Source organism: Agelaius phoeniceus, chromosome 30 (genome assembly GCF_051311805.1).
Source record: "Agelaius phoeniceus isolate bAgePho1 chromosome 30, bAgePho1.hap1, whole genome shotgun sequence".
In the NCBI taxonomy this organism is placed as follows: domain Eukaryota; kingdom Metazoa; phylum Chordata; class Aves; order Passeriformes; family Icteridae; genus Agelaius; species Agelaius phoeniceus.
In genome coordinates, this window is record NC_135294.1 from 2,820,035 (window position 1) to 2,837,532 (window position 17,498).

The window sequence follows — 17,498 nt, forward strand, 5'->3', positions numbered from 1 at the left end:
CTCCAGAACCCCCTGGAATCGCAGGGACCGAATCATCTCAGGGTCCTTAAACACCCACATTCCACCCCAGGGGCCGGGATGACTCCCAGGATTTATTCCACGGGGATACACCCGCATTGCAAACCCCCGTTCCTCATCCTTTTCCATTTATTTAATTTATTTTGTGTGTTTGGCCGCCCCCCCGGCCGGGCCCTGCCGGGAGGAGCGCTGAGCTCACGGCTCGGGGAGGGGTTTGCGAGCGAATCCAGTGAAATTGGGCAGGAAGCAGCAGCTCCTGGCCGCACATTCCCTGCCTGCAGCAGGATTTTCACAGCCTCAGCCCGGCAGGAAAACCTGGATGAGGCTGGGCTGAGCCGCCCCCCGGCACAGGCACCGCTGATCGAGGTAAATTCGGGGCTGCGAGCCGCGTTCGGGCTTTTATTACCACCAAAAAATTCATTAATTTCAACATTTCCAAACCTTTCTTTCTTCGCGGCTGAAAGTTTCATTTCCCTCCTTCTTTCCGAATGTGTTTTTCTCCCTCTCCCATCGTGGTAAAAGACTGGAGGGGGGGAATTGATGTTTCTCCTCGTTCTGAGCTAATTCTCCTCAGCCAATTCTCCCAATTCCGAGCTTTGGGGGGATTCTTCACCCCGCGTTTGGCCGGGCTGCGATGCCGAGAGTTTCGGTGTCACTTTTTAAAGAAGCCCTGGCCGAGCTGGAGATTTCATCCCTTTTTTGCTCCCAGCCATTCCCGACTGGAATCAAAGACCAGTTGAAAGTTGGGCAATGTCCGAGCTGGGATTTTGGTAAAATATCCGGAATTTCGAGCAGAAAACCCCGGTTGGTGCCGTCAGCGTTGGGTAAATCGGGGGGGATTTGGGGTTCTCCTCTCTGGATAATTCCCGGTTTTTCAGAGGGAAAGCTCAGGGGCAGATGTTTGGCAGAAGGTGCTAAATATGTCCTTAATTAAGGATTTTGTTTTTCCTGCTGTCACTGCTGGGGATCCTCCTCCTTGAAAATTGCTTTATCCTGGTGATTTTTAGGATTACTTGGGGAGATCCACCTGGAGAAACGTGGGAAGTTCAACCCGAGCCGGGCTGAGCTCACCAATAATTGGGATTAATATTTCCTTCCCCACGAGTTTTTTGTTGTTAATTAAACAGCTGTGGGTAGGAGATCTCTAAGCCCAGATAATTTAGAATATCAGAGAGGAAGATCCAAGTTTGGGTATCTGGGAGTGCAGCAGGAAAAGAATTCATCATCTCCACAATCAGCTCCTAAAGGTGACAGCGCAGTGCTTCCGATTTTTCCTGGATAAAGGCTGAAAATCAGGGATTTGGGGCTCCTCCTTCCCAGTTTTCTCTGTCTGCATTGAGCCACCTACGGTGGTGGAATTTCCTCGGCTGGGGAGCTGGGAGCAGTTACAATAATGTGAAATGAAATAAAAGCGTGAATTGCTGGGATGTCCGAGTGCTCCAAGGAATCACCTTGGAGTGGAGCTGGGTGCTCCGGGAGGGAATTCCGATAATCCCGGGGCAGGAGGAGGCTGGGAAACATCCCCAAAAAGGCGTTAAAGGAAATGGAATCCTGAAATCAGGCGGTGCTGGGCTCGGGATTCCTCCCCAGCCCGAGCCAGCAGAGCTTTGGGGTGCAGAAATGAGAATTTTGGGGGGAAAAGCCCCGGGGGTCGCAGAGTTGGACGAGGATCCCGGGGGGATTTAATGGGAAATCCCTGAGCTCTGCTGGAATCTCAGTGCTCACCCAGGCTGAGACCCCAAAATGGACCCGGGAATGAGCTCTGGGCTTTTATATCCAGAATTTGACTCCCAAATTCATTGTCTTTACTGTCCCTGTGCTCCATTCTGCTTTCCTTTCTGTGATGGAAATTATATTAATTAATATGATAATGAATTAATATAATTTATATTCATTAATTAATTTCTATTCATGAATTAATAGAATTTCCATTCATTTTTCCCTTTTGTTCCTTCCCCTCCTGAGCACTTCCAGAGCATTCCTGGTGTGGTTTCAAACCAGAGCTCCCAGTTTGGGGCACTGGGATCATCCCCAGATTTTGCCAGGGTTGGGATTAAATGCAGGAGCCATTAATTCCTGTTTGGACTTGATGTTTATTAGTTCTTATTTGTATTATATTTACTTAGATGTTTATTAGTTCTTATTTATATTATACTTCCTTAGTTGTTTATTTAGTTCTGCTTTATATTACAGCCTCACCAACTGTGAGTTTTACAGCACTTCACTCTAACAAACTAAAAAATGGAGCCTCATCTCTGTCTCTCCAAGGCTTGTTATGCATAAATTGTCTAATTAAGAAATGACACTGAAGTTATTTTTATTTTTAATTTAATAACTGACTTGTGGCCTGCAGTGTGGACTTTTTTATCCATTTACACCATACCACTTAAACTCGTAAAGAAGGGCCAGCCTCTGCCCTAAAACCTCTATCTTGATTTATATTTATATTTGTATTTGTATTTATATTTATATTTATATTTATATTTATATTTATATTTATATTTATATTTATATTTACATATATATAATATATGACTATATTCTAAAACCTTGAACTCCAAGTTTCCCCCCTGTCATGTCACACACTTCTATCCAAACTCCACACCCACAATCCCATTTTGGAAGATTTCCCCACGGCCTCAGATCAAATGCAGAGTTCTCCTGGGGGTCAGTGCCTGACAGACAGACAGACAGACAGAGCCCTTTTTGGACACTCTCTGGGCCCTTTTTGGGTGCTTTCAGGGCTTTTTTTGGCACTTTCTGGGCCCTTTTTTGGCCCCTTCAGAGCCCTTTTCTCTTGACACCTTCCAAGCCCTTTTTGGACGCCCTTTGGGCCCTTTTTTGCCACTTTCTGAGCCCTTTTTTGCCACTTTCTGAGCCCTTTTTTGCCACCCTCAGGGCCCTTTTGCCACTCTCTGGGCCCTTTTTTGATTCTTTCAGGGCCCTTTTTTGACTCTTTCAGGGCCCTTTTTTGATGCTCTCTGGGCCTTTTTTGCCACTTTCTGAACCCTTTTTTGGCACCTTCAGGGCCCTTTTTTTGACACCTTCAGGGCTCTTTTTGGCACTTTCAGGGCCCTTTTTGGATGCTCTCAGGGCCCTTTTTGGATGCTTTCTGAGCCCTTTTTTGCCACTTTCAGGGCCCTTTTTTGGACACCCTCAGGGCCCTTTATTGGGCTCTTTCAGAGCCCTTTTTTGACCCTCTCTGGGCCCTTTTTTACCACTTTCTGAGCCCTTTTTGGACCCTCTCAGGGCCCTTTTCTGACACTTCCAGGGCCCTTTTTTAGACACTCTCAGAGCCCTTTTTTGACTCTCTCAGAGCCCTTTTTTGACTCTCTCAGAGCCCTTTTTAGACACTCTCAGAGCCCTTTTTTGCCACTCTCTGCCCCACATTTCCCATTCCCATCTGCACAAACACCCTGGCAGGAGGAAAAGTTCCACTCCTAATCCAGGATGGAAATTTGTTATTCCAAGGGGGATTTCCCAGCAATAACAACAGCCTGGTTTGGAGCCTGGCTGTCCCCTGCTGGATTAGGGAGATTAATTAAAACAGCAGGGAGATTAATTAAACCAGAGGGCGAGGAGTGATCCCCTCCTCCTTGGAGGGTTCCAGATCCACCTGGGAATCCTCTCCATGGAAATTTGGGCTGAGCTCTGCTCCTCCAGCTCACTCAGGATCCTCCTCTGGGGTCAATTTTTCCCTTCAGATGAATTTGTGGTGTTGAGTTTAAGTGGTTTCTGCTGCGTGGAGATGAAAAAGTAAAGACCAAAAGACCAGGAGAGCTTAGAGCATGACAGAGATCCTGGTTTAGAAATCTGGGAATGTAGCAGGAAAAGTTTTCCTCATCTGTACCAGGAGAAATGTATCTCTATCAGGAGAAATGTATTGCTACAAAGAGATATTTATCTCCATATTTATTTATATATCTCCATATTTATATAAATATCTCCATATTTATATAAAGATGTATTTATGAGGATGTATTTATGAGGATGTATTTATGAGGATGTATTTATGAGGATATATTTATAAGGATATATTTATAAGGATATATTGATGAGGATATATTGATGTTTATAAAGATAAATGCCCTAAAATTTGCAAGGACAGGGGAATTTTTCCAGGGAATTTTTCCAGGGAACAGCACCCAGATCCGTGGCCAGTGCCTTTCCTGAAGGGGCAGCTCCCAAATCCAGGCCGTGGCCTCTTCCCAGATCTCCTCCAATTCCATTCCATTTCAATTTTAGCCCCTCAGTGCATCCCAGGAGGCACAAAAAGCTCTCCTGGGAAGGGAGGGATGTGTGGAGCACCCTCTGTCCATGGCACAGCTGGATCCAGCTGTTCCACCTGCAGCTCCCTGATCTCCTGCTCTCCTCCCTGTGCCTGTGTGGGAGAAGGAGCAGGAATGGAGATTTGACACTCCCAGGATCCAGGGCCAGCCCTGTCCTGGCTGCTCCAAGAAATTCCTGGAAATGGGAACCAGGAATTCCCAGTGCATGAACTGCAGTGCTGGGAAAAGGGGGTGGGCTCCAGCTGAAAGGGGGAAAATTCGGGAAGAAATTCATCCCTGGGAGGGTGGGAGGGGCTGGGATGGGATTCCCAGAGCAGCTGGGGCTGCCCCTGGATCCCTGGAAATGCCCAAGGCCAGGCTGGAGCCCCCTGGGATGGTGGGAGTGTCCCTGCCCATGGGATGGGATGGGATGGGATGGGTTGGGATGGGATGGGATGGGATGGGATGGGATGGGATGGGTTGGGATGGGATGGGATGGGATGGGATGGGATGGGATGGGATGGGATGGGATGGGATGGGCTTTAAGGTCCCTTCCAACCCCAACCATTCCGGGATTCTTTGATTTTATCTCCCCATCCCTCTGTGGGTGCTGCAGGAGCAGCCCTGGACACTGGGAATGTGCTGGGCAGGAGGGCCTGGAGGGACAGGAGCCAGGGAATGGCTCCCACTGCCAGAGGGCAGGGATGGGTGGGGTATTGGGAATGGGGAATTCCTGGCTGGAATGGGATTCCCAGGGAGCCCTGGATCCCTGGCAGTGCCCAAGGCCAGGCTGGAGCCCCTGGGGCAGTGGGAGCTGTCCCTGCCATGGCAGGGGTGGCTCTGGGTGGGTTTCAGATCTTTTCCAACCCAAACCATTCCAGGACTTTCAGATTTAATCAAACAGTGATGAAAAGGGCCTTGATCAGGGAATTTTCACAGGGATTTTCCCATCCCTCTTTGCTCTCTGCCTGCTGCAGTTTCCCCTCCTTGGCTGGCAAACATTCCCAAATGCCCTGGAATGGGAGCCAAGGTGGGGGCACCATCCCTGGGAGCTCCAGGCACACCTGGACGTGGTTTGGGGGTGAACAAGGTGCTGGCCTGGACTGGATGGTCTGAAAGGTCCTTTCCAACCTGAACCATTCCATGGCTCCCTGGGCTTTCCAGAGCTCCTTTTCCAGCTGGGAGATCTCTGCTCTGATTGCTCCCCTGGCTCGGGATCTCTGCTGCAGATTGGGATTTTCTGCCGGTGGTTGGTGCCTCTGACCCTTCCAGGGGCCTTTGTGGCTCAGGTTTTTAGGAGTGGGAGCGAGAAGGGATTTAATCCATGGGGATTTAACCCTTGGAGAGCCCCTGCTCCCTTGGAGCAGTGGGAGAGGGTATCCAGTTTCTCACCCTGGGAATGGAGGGATTTTATTCCCTTTAACAGTTCTGGAGAGGCTCCCAGTGGAGAAGAGGCTGGAGAATTCCTCCTGTGGCACCAGGAAATCCTGATCCCATCCCAAGGAATGCACCTGGGGCAGGGAGCTGGAATTGGGAATGCAGGGATTCCCAGAGAAATCCTGTTCCAAGGGAAATCCTGATCCCATCCCAAGGAATGCACCTGGGGCAGGGAGCTGGAATTGGGAATGCAGGGATTCCCAGAGAAATCCTGTTCCAAGGGAAATCCTGTTCCCACCCTGAGGAATGCACCTGGGGCAGGGAGCTGGAATTGGGAATGCAGGGATTCCCAGAGAAATCCTGTTCCAAGGGAAATCCTGATCCCAGGGAAATCCTGATCCCACCCTGCGGAATGCACCTGGGGCAGGGAGCTGGAATTGGGAATGCAGGGATTCTGAGGATTCTTGTTCCCAGCCCGAGGAATGCACCTGGGGCAATGGAGAGTGAAATGGGGAATGCAGGGATTCCCAGGATACCTGTTCCTATCCCAAGGAATGCACCTGGGGTAATGGAGCTGGAGTTGGGAATGCAGGGATTCCCAGGATTCCTGTTCCCAGCCCAAGGAATGCACCTGGGGCAATGGAGAGTGAAATTGGGAATGCAGGGATTCCCGGGATTCCCAGGATTCCTGTTCCCAGCCCAAGGAATGCACCCGAGGTGATGGAACAGGGAACTGGGAATGCAGGGATTCCCAGGATTCCTGTTCCAAGGGAAATCCTGTTCTCACACTGAGGAGTGCACCTGGGGCGATGGAGCTGGAATTGGGAATGCAGGGATTCCTGGGATTCCTGTTAAAGGGAAATCCTTTTCCCAGCCCAAGGAATGCACCTGGGGCAATGGAGAGTGAAATTGGGAATGCAGGGATTCCCGGGATTCCTGTTCCCAGCCTGAGGAATGGAGCTGGAACTGGGGATGCAGGGATTCCCAGGATTTCCGGGATTCCTGTTCCCAGGAGGAATGCACCTGGGCTGATGGAGAATGAAATTAGGGATGCAGGGATTCCCAGGATTCCTGTTCCCAGAGGAACACACCTGGCACGATGGAGCTGGGACTGGGGATGCAGGGATTCCCGGGATTCCCGGCATTCCCGGTTCCAAGCGGCCGAGCACCAACGGTTCAGAGCCCCGGGGACAATCGGGACAATTGTCCCGGCTCCCGGGATGTGGAGCTGCCTCTCGGGCACAAAGGGCTCCCATCCCATTCCAGGCTTTCCCTTTGTTCTCTGGTTCTGGGGTCTGTCTGAGCTCATCCCTTGCTGGGGTCACTGGAAGGGATTCAAAAGGGGAATTCTGGCTGCATTTGGCTCGGGAGATGAGCGGGCTCTGCTGCACCTGGGAAAGTGCTGGAGAAGGAAAAGCTCAGGATCAGGAGCTTTGGGAGGTCTGGGAAAGGAGGGAGAAGGATTTAAAATGGGCAGAGTGCCAGGACAAGGGGCAATGGTTTTAAACTGCCGGAGGGCAGGGATGGATGGGACATTGGGAAGGAATTCCCAGAGCAGCTGTGGCTGCCCCGGGATCCCTGGCAGTGCCCAGGGATGGACACCCTGGCACAGTGGGAGGTGACCCTGCCCATGGCGCTGGATGGGATTTAAATCCCTTCCAACCCAAACCATCCCATGATTCCATAACAATTCCATGTTTTTTCCTCGCCATCCCTGTGCCTCTGTTCCCTTCAGGACCCAGGACTGGAGCTCTGGAAAGGGCTGAGTCAGCAGCCACCAGGATTATGCCTGGAAGCCTTAAATTACACATTCCTGTGGGGATGGATCTCAGCTTCCAGCCTGGAATATGGCACAGAGAACCAGGAGAGCTGGAGCATTTCCTGCCTTCTCCACTGGCTCTGCTCGATGGGTTTTTAATGCTCTGACTTGGATTCCTTTGAATGGGGAGACCAAAATATTGCCCTGACGTCAGGAATAAATCTGGAGGTCGTTAGAGGCCGTGAGGGGAGCGCTGAGCCCGAAGGGAAGGGAAAATCCAGCCCAGACCAAACCTCCTGCAAACTTAAGCCTGGATTAATTCTCAGCCAGTTCAGCACGTGCAGCTGCCCCAGACTGGAGGGGAGAAGGTGTCCAAGCGGCGCTGCCAGCGGCAGAGCTGTGGTTTTGCTGGAATATTTTCCATGTTCAGTTGTGTTCTTGTGGTTTCTGGTGCCCCCATAATGTGTGGGTGCAGCTGGAGCTGCCCGTGCCCTTTAAATGTTGTTTTGGGTGAGGCTGTGGCTGAGCCGTCCCTGCTGCATGAAGGGCAGGGAGGGTTCTGGATGTCAGAGCCCTAAATTGTCTCGGAGCTGAGCAGGGAGATTTCAGGAAAGAATAAATCCAGGATTTCTGTGCAGTGAAGGAGCTGCTGGGCAATTTTCTCTGTTCTCAATCCTCTGAACCAGTCCTGGCCTCGAATCCTAGTGAAAAAGGACCTGGATGCTGTGGATCAGAGCCAGGGAATGGTTTGGGTGGGAAGGGACTTTAAACCCCTTCAATCCCATCTCCTTCCACCCCCTTCCAGCATCCCTGGGTGCTCCAAGCCCCATCCAGCCTGGCCTTGGACATTTCCAGGGATGGGGCAACCACAGCCTGAGCTCTGCCATGCCAGAATTCCCAGTTTTCCATCCTGTTCCCTCGGGACAGACAAAGGCTGAGAGCCCATTTCAGTGCTGAGGCCCTGGGAGCTTTCCCTGGCTCTGCTGAGTTCTTCAAGTTTCCCCCTTGGACCCAGGCTGCCGTTTTCTGTGGGAATCTCCATTTGTGGCTGTGGAATCCCTCTGGATTCTGCTCTTCCTGGCTTAATCTGAGGAAATTTTCTTGAGCCCCTCACTGAACAGGGGCTGAGGGTTTGTTATTTTGGGCGAGGCAGAGCCTGTGGAAATTTTGTCTCCTGGTGTTTGGGATTGGAGGGAGCTCAGGGCGCTGCTGCTGTCCCAGTCTTGCACAGAATTCCCCCGGGATTTTTGCATGTGGAATGGGATTTCTGAGTGGTTTCCCGGTGCCTTCCCCTTGAGGAGCCCCTCCTGATCCCACAGGAGCCAGGAGGGGACACGGGGCTGCTCCACCTGAGTGCCCTGAGCCATTTCTCCTAGGGATGAGTGGGGAATGTGTTCCTACAATCTCGTTGGAATTCCTTTCTTCCCAGCCAGAATTCCCTCTGTGGTGCTTTATCCTCTCTCACCAGGATTTCTCCAGCTCTGTGAGAGCTTTCTCCTTTCCCTGTGCAGGATTTGGATGATCCCAAATCCCTGAATCCCTGGGGAACAGCAGCAAACCCATTTTGTGCTCCAGGGCAGCCCAGCTCAGCGAGGCTTTGCCAAGAGTGAGAATTCCACCTCCTGGATCTGCTCTAATCCCAATTAGTGTCTCCCAGGCTAATCTTGGTCCCAATTAAAGCACCCTGGAGCTGTGCCGTGACCTTCCCCTCCCTCGCAGCTGCTCCCGAGGTCTCTCAGGGCCGGGATTCTTGGAAAGGCTCTGGCACCTGGCAGGGCTCGGCTCATTAACACCTCCGCAGGCCGGGAGCCATCCCCAGCCCTCCTCCGCACCTCTCCCCAGTTTGTTGTGTCTTTTGGCTCCGGTCCCCCGTCAAACGGCTGCAGAGGTTGGGTTTGAGCAGGGGAAGGGCTGGAAGGGGAGTTCAGAGCTTGGGGCTGATCCCAAGGGACCCCCGAAAGCGGGGCTGACACGGGCTCCTGTTTGCCTTGGCACAGGGCAGGCTCCGGGCTCTTTGTTGAGCCTTTTCTCCTCTCAAATATTCGGGTTTAGTTGACATTTAGTTGACATTCTCCTCTCAAATATTCGGGTTTAGTTGACATTCTCCTCTCAAATATTCGGGTTTAGTTGACATTGAGCGTTCTGGAGGCTCAGAAATAAACCAAACCTGGCCCAGAGGGGGATTTGTTCATGTTCAGGTCAAGATGCAGAAGTGCTGCCTTATCTCTGACAGCTGCAGGGTTTGACTGGGAGGTTGCTCCACTCTTTGTCTGCCTTTTCCTTCCCAAATTTCCCTCACGTGGCTGCAGGACCATCCAGATGCTCCCAGAAATAGAAATACAAATATTTATAAACAGAGCCCTGCGTTCTCAGTGTGTGGGACAGCCCTGGGAAAGCTTTAACGACCCTCTAGAAACCCAAATAATGACCCTTTCTAAACCCAAATAACGACCCTATAGAAACCCAAATCATGACCCTATAGAAACCCAAATAATGACCCTTTCTAAACCCAAATCATGACCCTTTCTAAACCCAAATAATGACTCTTTCTTGCCCCAGCTGGGAGTTTGGGGCTAAAGCAGCCTCCTCAGCTGAATTTTTCGGGAGAACTTCTGCAGCCCAATTTCGTTTTTGAGGAGGGTTTGCTGAGGGTTTAAAAATGCTTTAATAATGCTTTAATAATGCTTTAAAAATGCTTTAAAAATGCTTTAAAAAGCAAGGAACAGCAGCCACTGAGGATGGAGTTGATCAAGCCAGATGTTTGGGGACAGAGCAGATCAAACAGATGTTGTTTAGGGGTGGAGCAGATCAAACCAGATGTTTGGGGATGGAGCAGATCAAGACAGTTGTTGCTGAGGGATGGAACAAATCAAGACATGCTTGGGGATGGAAGAGATAAATACAGATATTTAAGGACTGAGCAGATCCAGGCAGATGTTTAGGGGTGGAGCTGATCAGTACAGATGTTGTTGAGGGATGGAACAGATCGGTGCACATGTTTGGGGATGGCACAGATCAATAGGATGTTGTTGAGGGATGGAACAGATCAAGACAGATGTTGAGGGATGGAGCAGATCAAACCAGATGTTTGTGGATGGAACAGATCAATAAATACAGATGTTGTTGAGGGATGGAGCAGATCAAACCAGATGTTTAAAAATGAAACCCGAAGCTGCCCAGATTTTCCTGCAGAGCTCGAGGCTCTGCTGAGGTGAAATTCCTCCAGGACTTTGAATGACAATTCCCACCCATCCTTCCCTGCCAAGATACAGGGGATCCCTGGAATTCCTTCTCCTTCCAGGAGCACCTCCCAGCCCCTGTTTGTCCCCTGGGCTGAGCCCACCCCGTCCCCACTCAAACATCTCCAGAGGTTTGTTCAGAGCCGGTGCTGCTGGGCTTGGGGTCAGCGGTGACGGCTGGGACCAGTCAGGTACTGGAGCTCCTGGAGCTGGGATCCTGGATCCCTCTGGAGCTCCTGGATCCCTCTGGAGCTCCTGGATCTGGGATCCTGGATCCCTCTGGAGCTCCTGGATCCCTCTGGAGCTCCTGGATCTGGGATCCTGGATCCCTCTGGACCTCCTGGATCTGGGATCCTGGATCCCTCTGGAGCTCCTGGATCTGGGATCCTGGATCCCTCTGGAGCTCCTGGATCTGGGATCCAGGATCCTTCTGGAGCTCCTGGATCCAGAATTCTGGACGCCTCTGGAGCTCCTGGATCTGGGATCCTGGATCCCTCTGGAACTCCTGGATCCAGGATCACTCTGGAGCTCCTGGATCCAGAATTCTGGATGCCTCTGGAGCTCCTGAATCCCTCTGGAGCTCCTGGATCTGGGATCCTGGATCCCTCTGGAGCTCCTGGATCTGGGATCCTGGATCCTTCTGGACCTCCTGGATCCAGGATCACTCTGGAGTTCCTGGATTTGGGATCCTGGATCCTTCTGGAGCTCCTGGATCCTGGATCCCTCTGGACCTCCTGGATCTGGGATCCTGGATCCCTCTGGAGCTCCTGGATCTGGGATCCTGGATCCCTCTGGAGTTCCTGGATCTGGGATCCTGGATCCCTCTGGAGTTCCTGGATCTGGGATCCTGGATCCCTCTGGAGCTCCTGGATCTGGGATCCTGGATCCCTCTGGAGTTCCTGGATCTGGGATCCTGGATCCCTCTGGAGCTCCTGGATCTGGGATCCTGGATCACTCTGGAACCCCTGGATCCAGGATCCCTCTGATCCTGCCCTGCCAGCCCCACTCCCATTGGAAAATCCCCTCTCCTCGCTGCCAGAGGGAGCAGCAGCTGCATTTCCCTCCTCCCATCCCCTCCAGCACTCCCCAGGCTGGGGCAGGACCTGATTTTATTCCTCTCTCTCAGCCTCACCTCCTGACCTACAAAAAAATTGGCTCCTGGAAACCCAATGTTTGTTTTCCAAGATTTTTTCCCCCTCATTTTCCCGCCCCATCCTGTTTTATGAGATCTGTTGGAAAACCTCCTCTGGCTTTTCCTGTTTCCCCTCCAATCCTGGGCTCTAATCCCCGAGCTTCTGTTTCATTTCTCCCTTCCTTGGCAAAATCCTTTTCATTCCAGCAGGAATCTCCTGCGCCCCATCCCTGTTCAACCCACAGGGAAACTGAGGCACAGCCCTGGAAATGACCTGGAATTCTGATCCCTGTCCTCCTCAGCTTTAAAGGCAGTTCATGAATTTTGTATCTTTATGTGAGGATGTGATTTCTCTGGGATTTTTTTTAGGGATAGACCAGATGTAGCTGGAATTTCAGGGAATTTTAGTTCCTAGACATCTCCTTTGGAGCCAAATCCTCCCCCTTTCTCCCTCCCCTCCGGTGGCTGCTGGGAACCAACGGAGCTCCAAAGGCCTGGGGAGGTTTTTCCCACTGAGCTCTGGCATTGCTTCACTTGGGAATGATGGAATCCTCATCCCCACGTGTCCTGCTTGACCACTCCACGTGCCTGGGCGTCAGTGGGGAGCAGGAAAAGGAACAGGATTTCACAGGATTCCACTCCTGGATGAAATTCCTCTCATGAGTCACGGGAAGTCTGTTCCTACCTTAAATTGTGCTCGGGGAGCACTTGGATGCCAATAAATCCCCATCCAGACTTACAACCAAAACCTGGAGACATTTTCCACTATTCCAAGGTCACCCAAGGCTTCTGCCAAGTGTCTGGTGATGTTTTGAGTTTCTACAGACGGAACCAGACGTGCAGGAACAGAAATAAATCTTTTATCCCACTGGGAACCCCGAGTGTGGGATAAATCCCTCACTGCTGGCCACGAGATTTCCTCACCCTCCTGGTTTTCCACTGCTCCTGATGGGTTTGGGTTCTCGATGGGGAGAAAAAAAGGGTTCAGTTCTGAGCTTTCCTGCTGGATTTCTGGAGGAAAACAGGAAAATCATTTGCTACACCTCCCAACATAGAGAATTTTACCTGGGGAAAATGTATTTTTGGGGTGAAATGATGTGGCAAGTTGATCTAAACTTATAAATGGGGGAGGTTCCAGTTTGTTTGTCCACCCCACAAGAAATAATTGAGCTGACTTTGGTTTTTACAGGTGGCATTGGAGGTAATCCCAATTGCCAAGATAATAATAGAAATAATAATTAATATTAGAATTTATTATTTTAAAATTAAATTACTAATAGAATCTATTATTAATTTAATTAAATTATTGATAGAATTTATTATTATATTAATTATAATATAAAGAATTATTGAAATATTAATAATTATTTATACTATAATAATATTTAATAATATGTATTTAATAATAATTAAATACATATTAAATGTAATTAAATGTATTAATAATACAAATAATTATTAATAATTTAAATGATTAATATAATAATGAATAAATTAAAATAAAAAAGGAATAATAAGCAATAAAATCAATAATAACACACAGAAATAAAGAAACAATAATGAATTAATATAAATACTACAATAATATAAATCATATCCATTTTGCATCATTACAAACATTAACTAAAATCTGCTTTTCCTCCAGGACAGCCCTGCCTGCACTGCCTGGCTCTGCCTCTGAGCACTGTGAGCACTGAAAATGGGAAGATCCCAAGTTTTTCCCTCCAACCACTGCCTGCTGCTGCTGCTGCTGCTGGCGGGGCTGAGCTGTGCCCAGTACGAGCCCTGGCCGTACCTGCCCGGCTACCCCGAGCCAGCGCCGCCGGCGTTCCAGCCGCCCCAGAGAGCCCCAAACGTGCCCAAGATCCAGCTGAGGCTGGCGGGGCAGAAGAGGAAGCACAACGAGGGCAGGCTGGAGGTGTTCTACAGCGGGGAGTGGGGCACCGTGTGCGACGACGACTTCTCCATCCACGCCGCCCACGTGGTGTGCCGGGAGCTGGGCTACACGGAGGCCGTGTCCTGGCTGCCCAGCTCCAAGTACGGGAAAGGAGAAGGTGAGGAGATCTTGGAGCACTGTGGGGAATGTTTCCAGTTCCCAATAATCCCTAATTTCAATTTAATTTATGGGGTTTGGGTGTTTCTCTCTCGTGCTGGGAGCTGGGCTACGTGCAGGCCGTGTCCTGGCTGCCCAGCTCCAAGTACGGGAAAGGAGAAGGTGAGGAGATCTTGGAGCAGGGAAAGGGTCTTTCCACCTCCCAATAATCTCTGAATTTTGGTATTTATCAGGCTCATTGATAGTTTTGAGTGTTGGTTTCTCATGCTCTGCTCTGTGAAGTAAAAAAGGTGTTAAAGTGTTGGAAAGCATCCAAAGGATGGACACAGGGATGGGGAACGGCCTGGAGCAGCTGAAGGACCTTGGATTGGGATCCCAGGGCATTGGGAGGGCCATTCCATCTCCCAGTAATTCCTGATTTCAGTCTCATTGATGGGTTTGGGTGTTTCTCTCTCATGCTGGGAGCTGGGCTACGTGCAGGCCGTGTTCTGGCTGCCCAGCTCCAAGTACGGGAAAGGAGAAGGTGAGGAGGTCTTGGAGCACTGTGGGGAATGTTCCCAGCTCCCAGTAATCCCTGATTTCAATCTCATTGATGGTTTTGGGTGTTGGTTTCTCATGCTCTGCTCTGTGAAGTAAAAAAGGTGTTAAAGTGTTGGAAAGCATCCAAAGGATGGACACAGGTTTGGGGAAGGGCAGCTGAAGGACCTTGGATTGGGATCCCAGAGCATTGGGAGGGCCATTCCATCTCCCAATAATCCCTGATTTCAGTCTCATTGATGGGTTTTGGGTGTTTTTCTCTCATGCCGGGAGCTGGGCTACGTGCAGGCCGTGTCCTGGCTGCCCAGCTCCAAGTACAGGAAAGGAGAAGGTGAGGAGGTCTTGGTGCACTGTGGGGAATGTTTCCAGCTCCAAATAATCCCTAATTTCAATTTAATTTATGGGTTTTGGGTGTTTCTCTCTCGTGCTGGGAGCTGGGCTACGTGCAGGCCGTGTCCTGGCTGCCCAGCTCCAAGTACAGGAAAGGAGAAGGTGAGGAGATCTTGGAGCACTGTGGGGAATGTTTCCAACTCCCAGTAATCCCTGAATTTTGGTATTTATCATCAATGATCAGGCTCATTGATGGTTTTGAGTGTTGGTTTCTTGTGCTCTGCTTTATGAAGTGAAAAAGGTGTTAAAGTGTTGGAAAGCATCCAAAGGATGGACACAGGGATGGGGAACGGCCTGGAGCAGCTGAAGGACCTTGGATTGGGATTTCAGGGCCTTTCCAGTTCCCCATAATCCCTAATTTCAGTTTAATTGGTGGTTTTGAAAGTTCTTTTCTCATGCTGTGCTCTGTGAGGTGAAAAATGTGAGAAATTATTGGAAAGCATCCAAAGGATGGACACAGGGATGGGGAAGGGCCTGGAGCAGCTGAGAGGGCACTTGGTTTAGGATCCCAAGGTACTGGGAGGGCCTTTCCAGCCCCTGATTTCAGTTTAATTTATGGGTTTTGGGTGTTTCTCTCTCATGCCGGGAGCTGGGCTACGTGCAGGCCGTGTCCTGGCTGCCCAGCTCTAAGTATGGGAAAGGAGAAGGTGAGGAGATCTTGGAAAAGGGAGAGGGTCTTTCCACCTCCCAATAATTCCTGATTTCAGTCTCATTAATGGTTTTGAGTGTTGGTTTCTTGTCCTCTGCTCTGTGAGGTAAAAAAATGTGTTAAATTGTCGGAAAGCATCCAAAGGATGGACACAGGGATGGGGAACGGCCTGGAGCAGCTGAGAGGGCACTTGGTTTAGGATCCCAAGGTACTGGGAGGGCCTTTCCAGCCCCTGATTTCAGTTTAATTTATGGGTTTTGGGTGTTTCTCTCTCATGCCGGGAGCTGGGCTATGTGCAGGCCGTGTCCTGGCTGCCCAGCTCCAAGTATGGGAAAGGAGAAGGTGAGGAGATCTTGGAGCACTGTGGGGAATGTTCCCAGCTCCCAATAATCCCTGAATTTTGGTATTGATCATCAATGATCAGGCTCATTGATGTTGGTTTCTTGTGCTCTGCTTTATGAAGTGAAAAAGGTGTTCAAGTGTTGGAAAGCATCCAAAGGATGGACACAGGGATGGAGAAAGGCCTGGAGAAGCTAAAGGACCTTGGATTGGGATTTCAGGGCCTTTCCAGTTTCCCATAATCCCTAATTTCAGTTTAAGTGGTGGTTTTGAATGTTCCTTTCTCATGCTGTGCTCTGTGAGGTAAAAAATGTGAGAAATTATTGGAAAGCATCCAAAGGATGGACACAGGGATGGGGAAGGGCCTGGAGCAGCTGAAGGACCTTGGATTGGGATTTCAGGGCATTGGGGGAGCCTCTCCAACTCCCAAGAATCCCTGATTTCACTTTGCCGTGTCCTTTCTCACCCTCTGAACCTTGCACCTGCTGGAAATGTGGAAAAGCCCACCTGAATCCCAAATATCTGCTGGGCAACTACTTGGAAAGGAGAATGTTTGTATGTGACAGCTGGGAATTCCTGGAATCACCAAGTTTGAGAGGGGAAAACTCAGGAATAATCCAGGAATAACAACAGATCTGTGGAATAACGGACACCCCACGGGATTTCTCAGGATTTATTGGGATTTGGGATGGAATCTTGTCCTGCTGAGGATTTTTCCTGCCCTCCCTGGAGCCTGGTGGATCCCACAGGGATAAAATTCCACTCTGGAGGGCCACAGGTGCTGTTTGGGTGGATTTGAGCAGTTTCTGAGTGCTCACACCTATAAATGTCCCATAAAAGAACGAGTGGGGCCTGAGGGAAATTGCAAACCTGGAATGTGCTCCCAAAGTTGTGGATTTTGGCTCTGGAAGCAGAGCAGGAGATTTCCAAGCGAGGAAGAGGCCGTGACATTGGAAAACAAACCAGGCTGGCCACGGGCTCACATGGGAGGGAGAATTCCCACAGAAATCCCAAATCCAGGGGCTGGGGGGCTCTTCCCATTCTGGTTCTGAGGGGCCTGATTTCTGTATTAATTTATTATTTTAATATTTTACATAAATTTAAATGCATTAATTTAATGTATTATTTCTAACATAATTAAATTATAATTTTATTGTTATTTGAATATAATATTAATTAATTAAATTTATTTTATTTTATTATATTATTAATTTTATATTGATTAAATTTATTAATTTAATATTCCCATATGGATAAAGGATGGGAAATGCCGTTGGGTCAGAGGTTTTCCCAACTTGACAACATTCCTTAGTCTTAACATTTAATTAAATTAATCATTTAAAAGTCAAAATTTAATTAATTCAGCTAAGGGATAATGCTTTTTTATTTTGGTATTTAATGAGGATTCTTATGGTGCAGCATTTTGCCAAGGAGGAGCAAACTGAAATGTACACTCACAATAGATCATGGACAGAATTTTACAGACTTTGCAAATTAAGATATTTAACAAAAATGACTTATTAAGAGACTAGAAGGAGTACCCTGATATTATTTTATTTCCATTTTTAAAATTTATTTTATTTTTATCGTATTTTTATTGTCTTGGATGGGCTTAATCTTAGTTTATAGGATGTATTTTAGAGGGGACTTTGGTTTTTTAAGGTAGGGTAGGGTTTGTCTGCCTCTAGCTGAGAGGCTTTTAGGATGTTTGGGGTTTTGGTTTGAGGTTATCAGACT

General features: G+C 49.2%; 1 protein-coding gene across 2 annotated transcripts in view; it reads left to right on the forward strand.

Moving 5' to 3' along the window:
* The first annotated feature begins 252 nt into the window (after nucleotides 1-252).
* Nucleotides 253-17,498, forward strand: part of LOXL2 (lysyl oxidase like 2) — an 82,184-nt gene continuing 64,938 nt past the window's right edge. Inside the window, exons 1-2 of one of the 2 annotated variants that reach the window (XM_077191698.1) lie at nucleotides 253-384; nucleotides 13,439-13,847. In XM_077191698.1, coding sequence (XP_077047813.1) covers nucleotides 13,493-13,847 — 355 coding nt within the window. In that variant the 5' untranslated portion in view covers nucleotides 253-384; nucleotides 13,439-13,492. Of the gene's footprint in view, nucleotides 385-13,438; nucleotides 13,848-14,312; nucleotides 14,370-17,498 lie in introns of those variants that run through there. The other variant, XM_077191699.1, reaches the window with a different exon arrangement.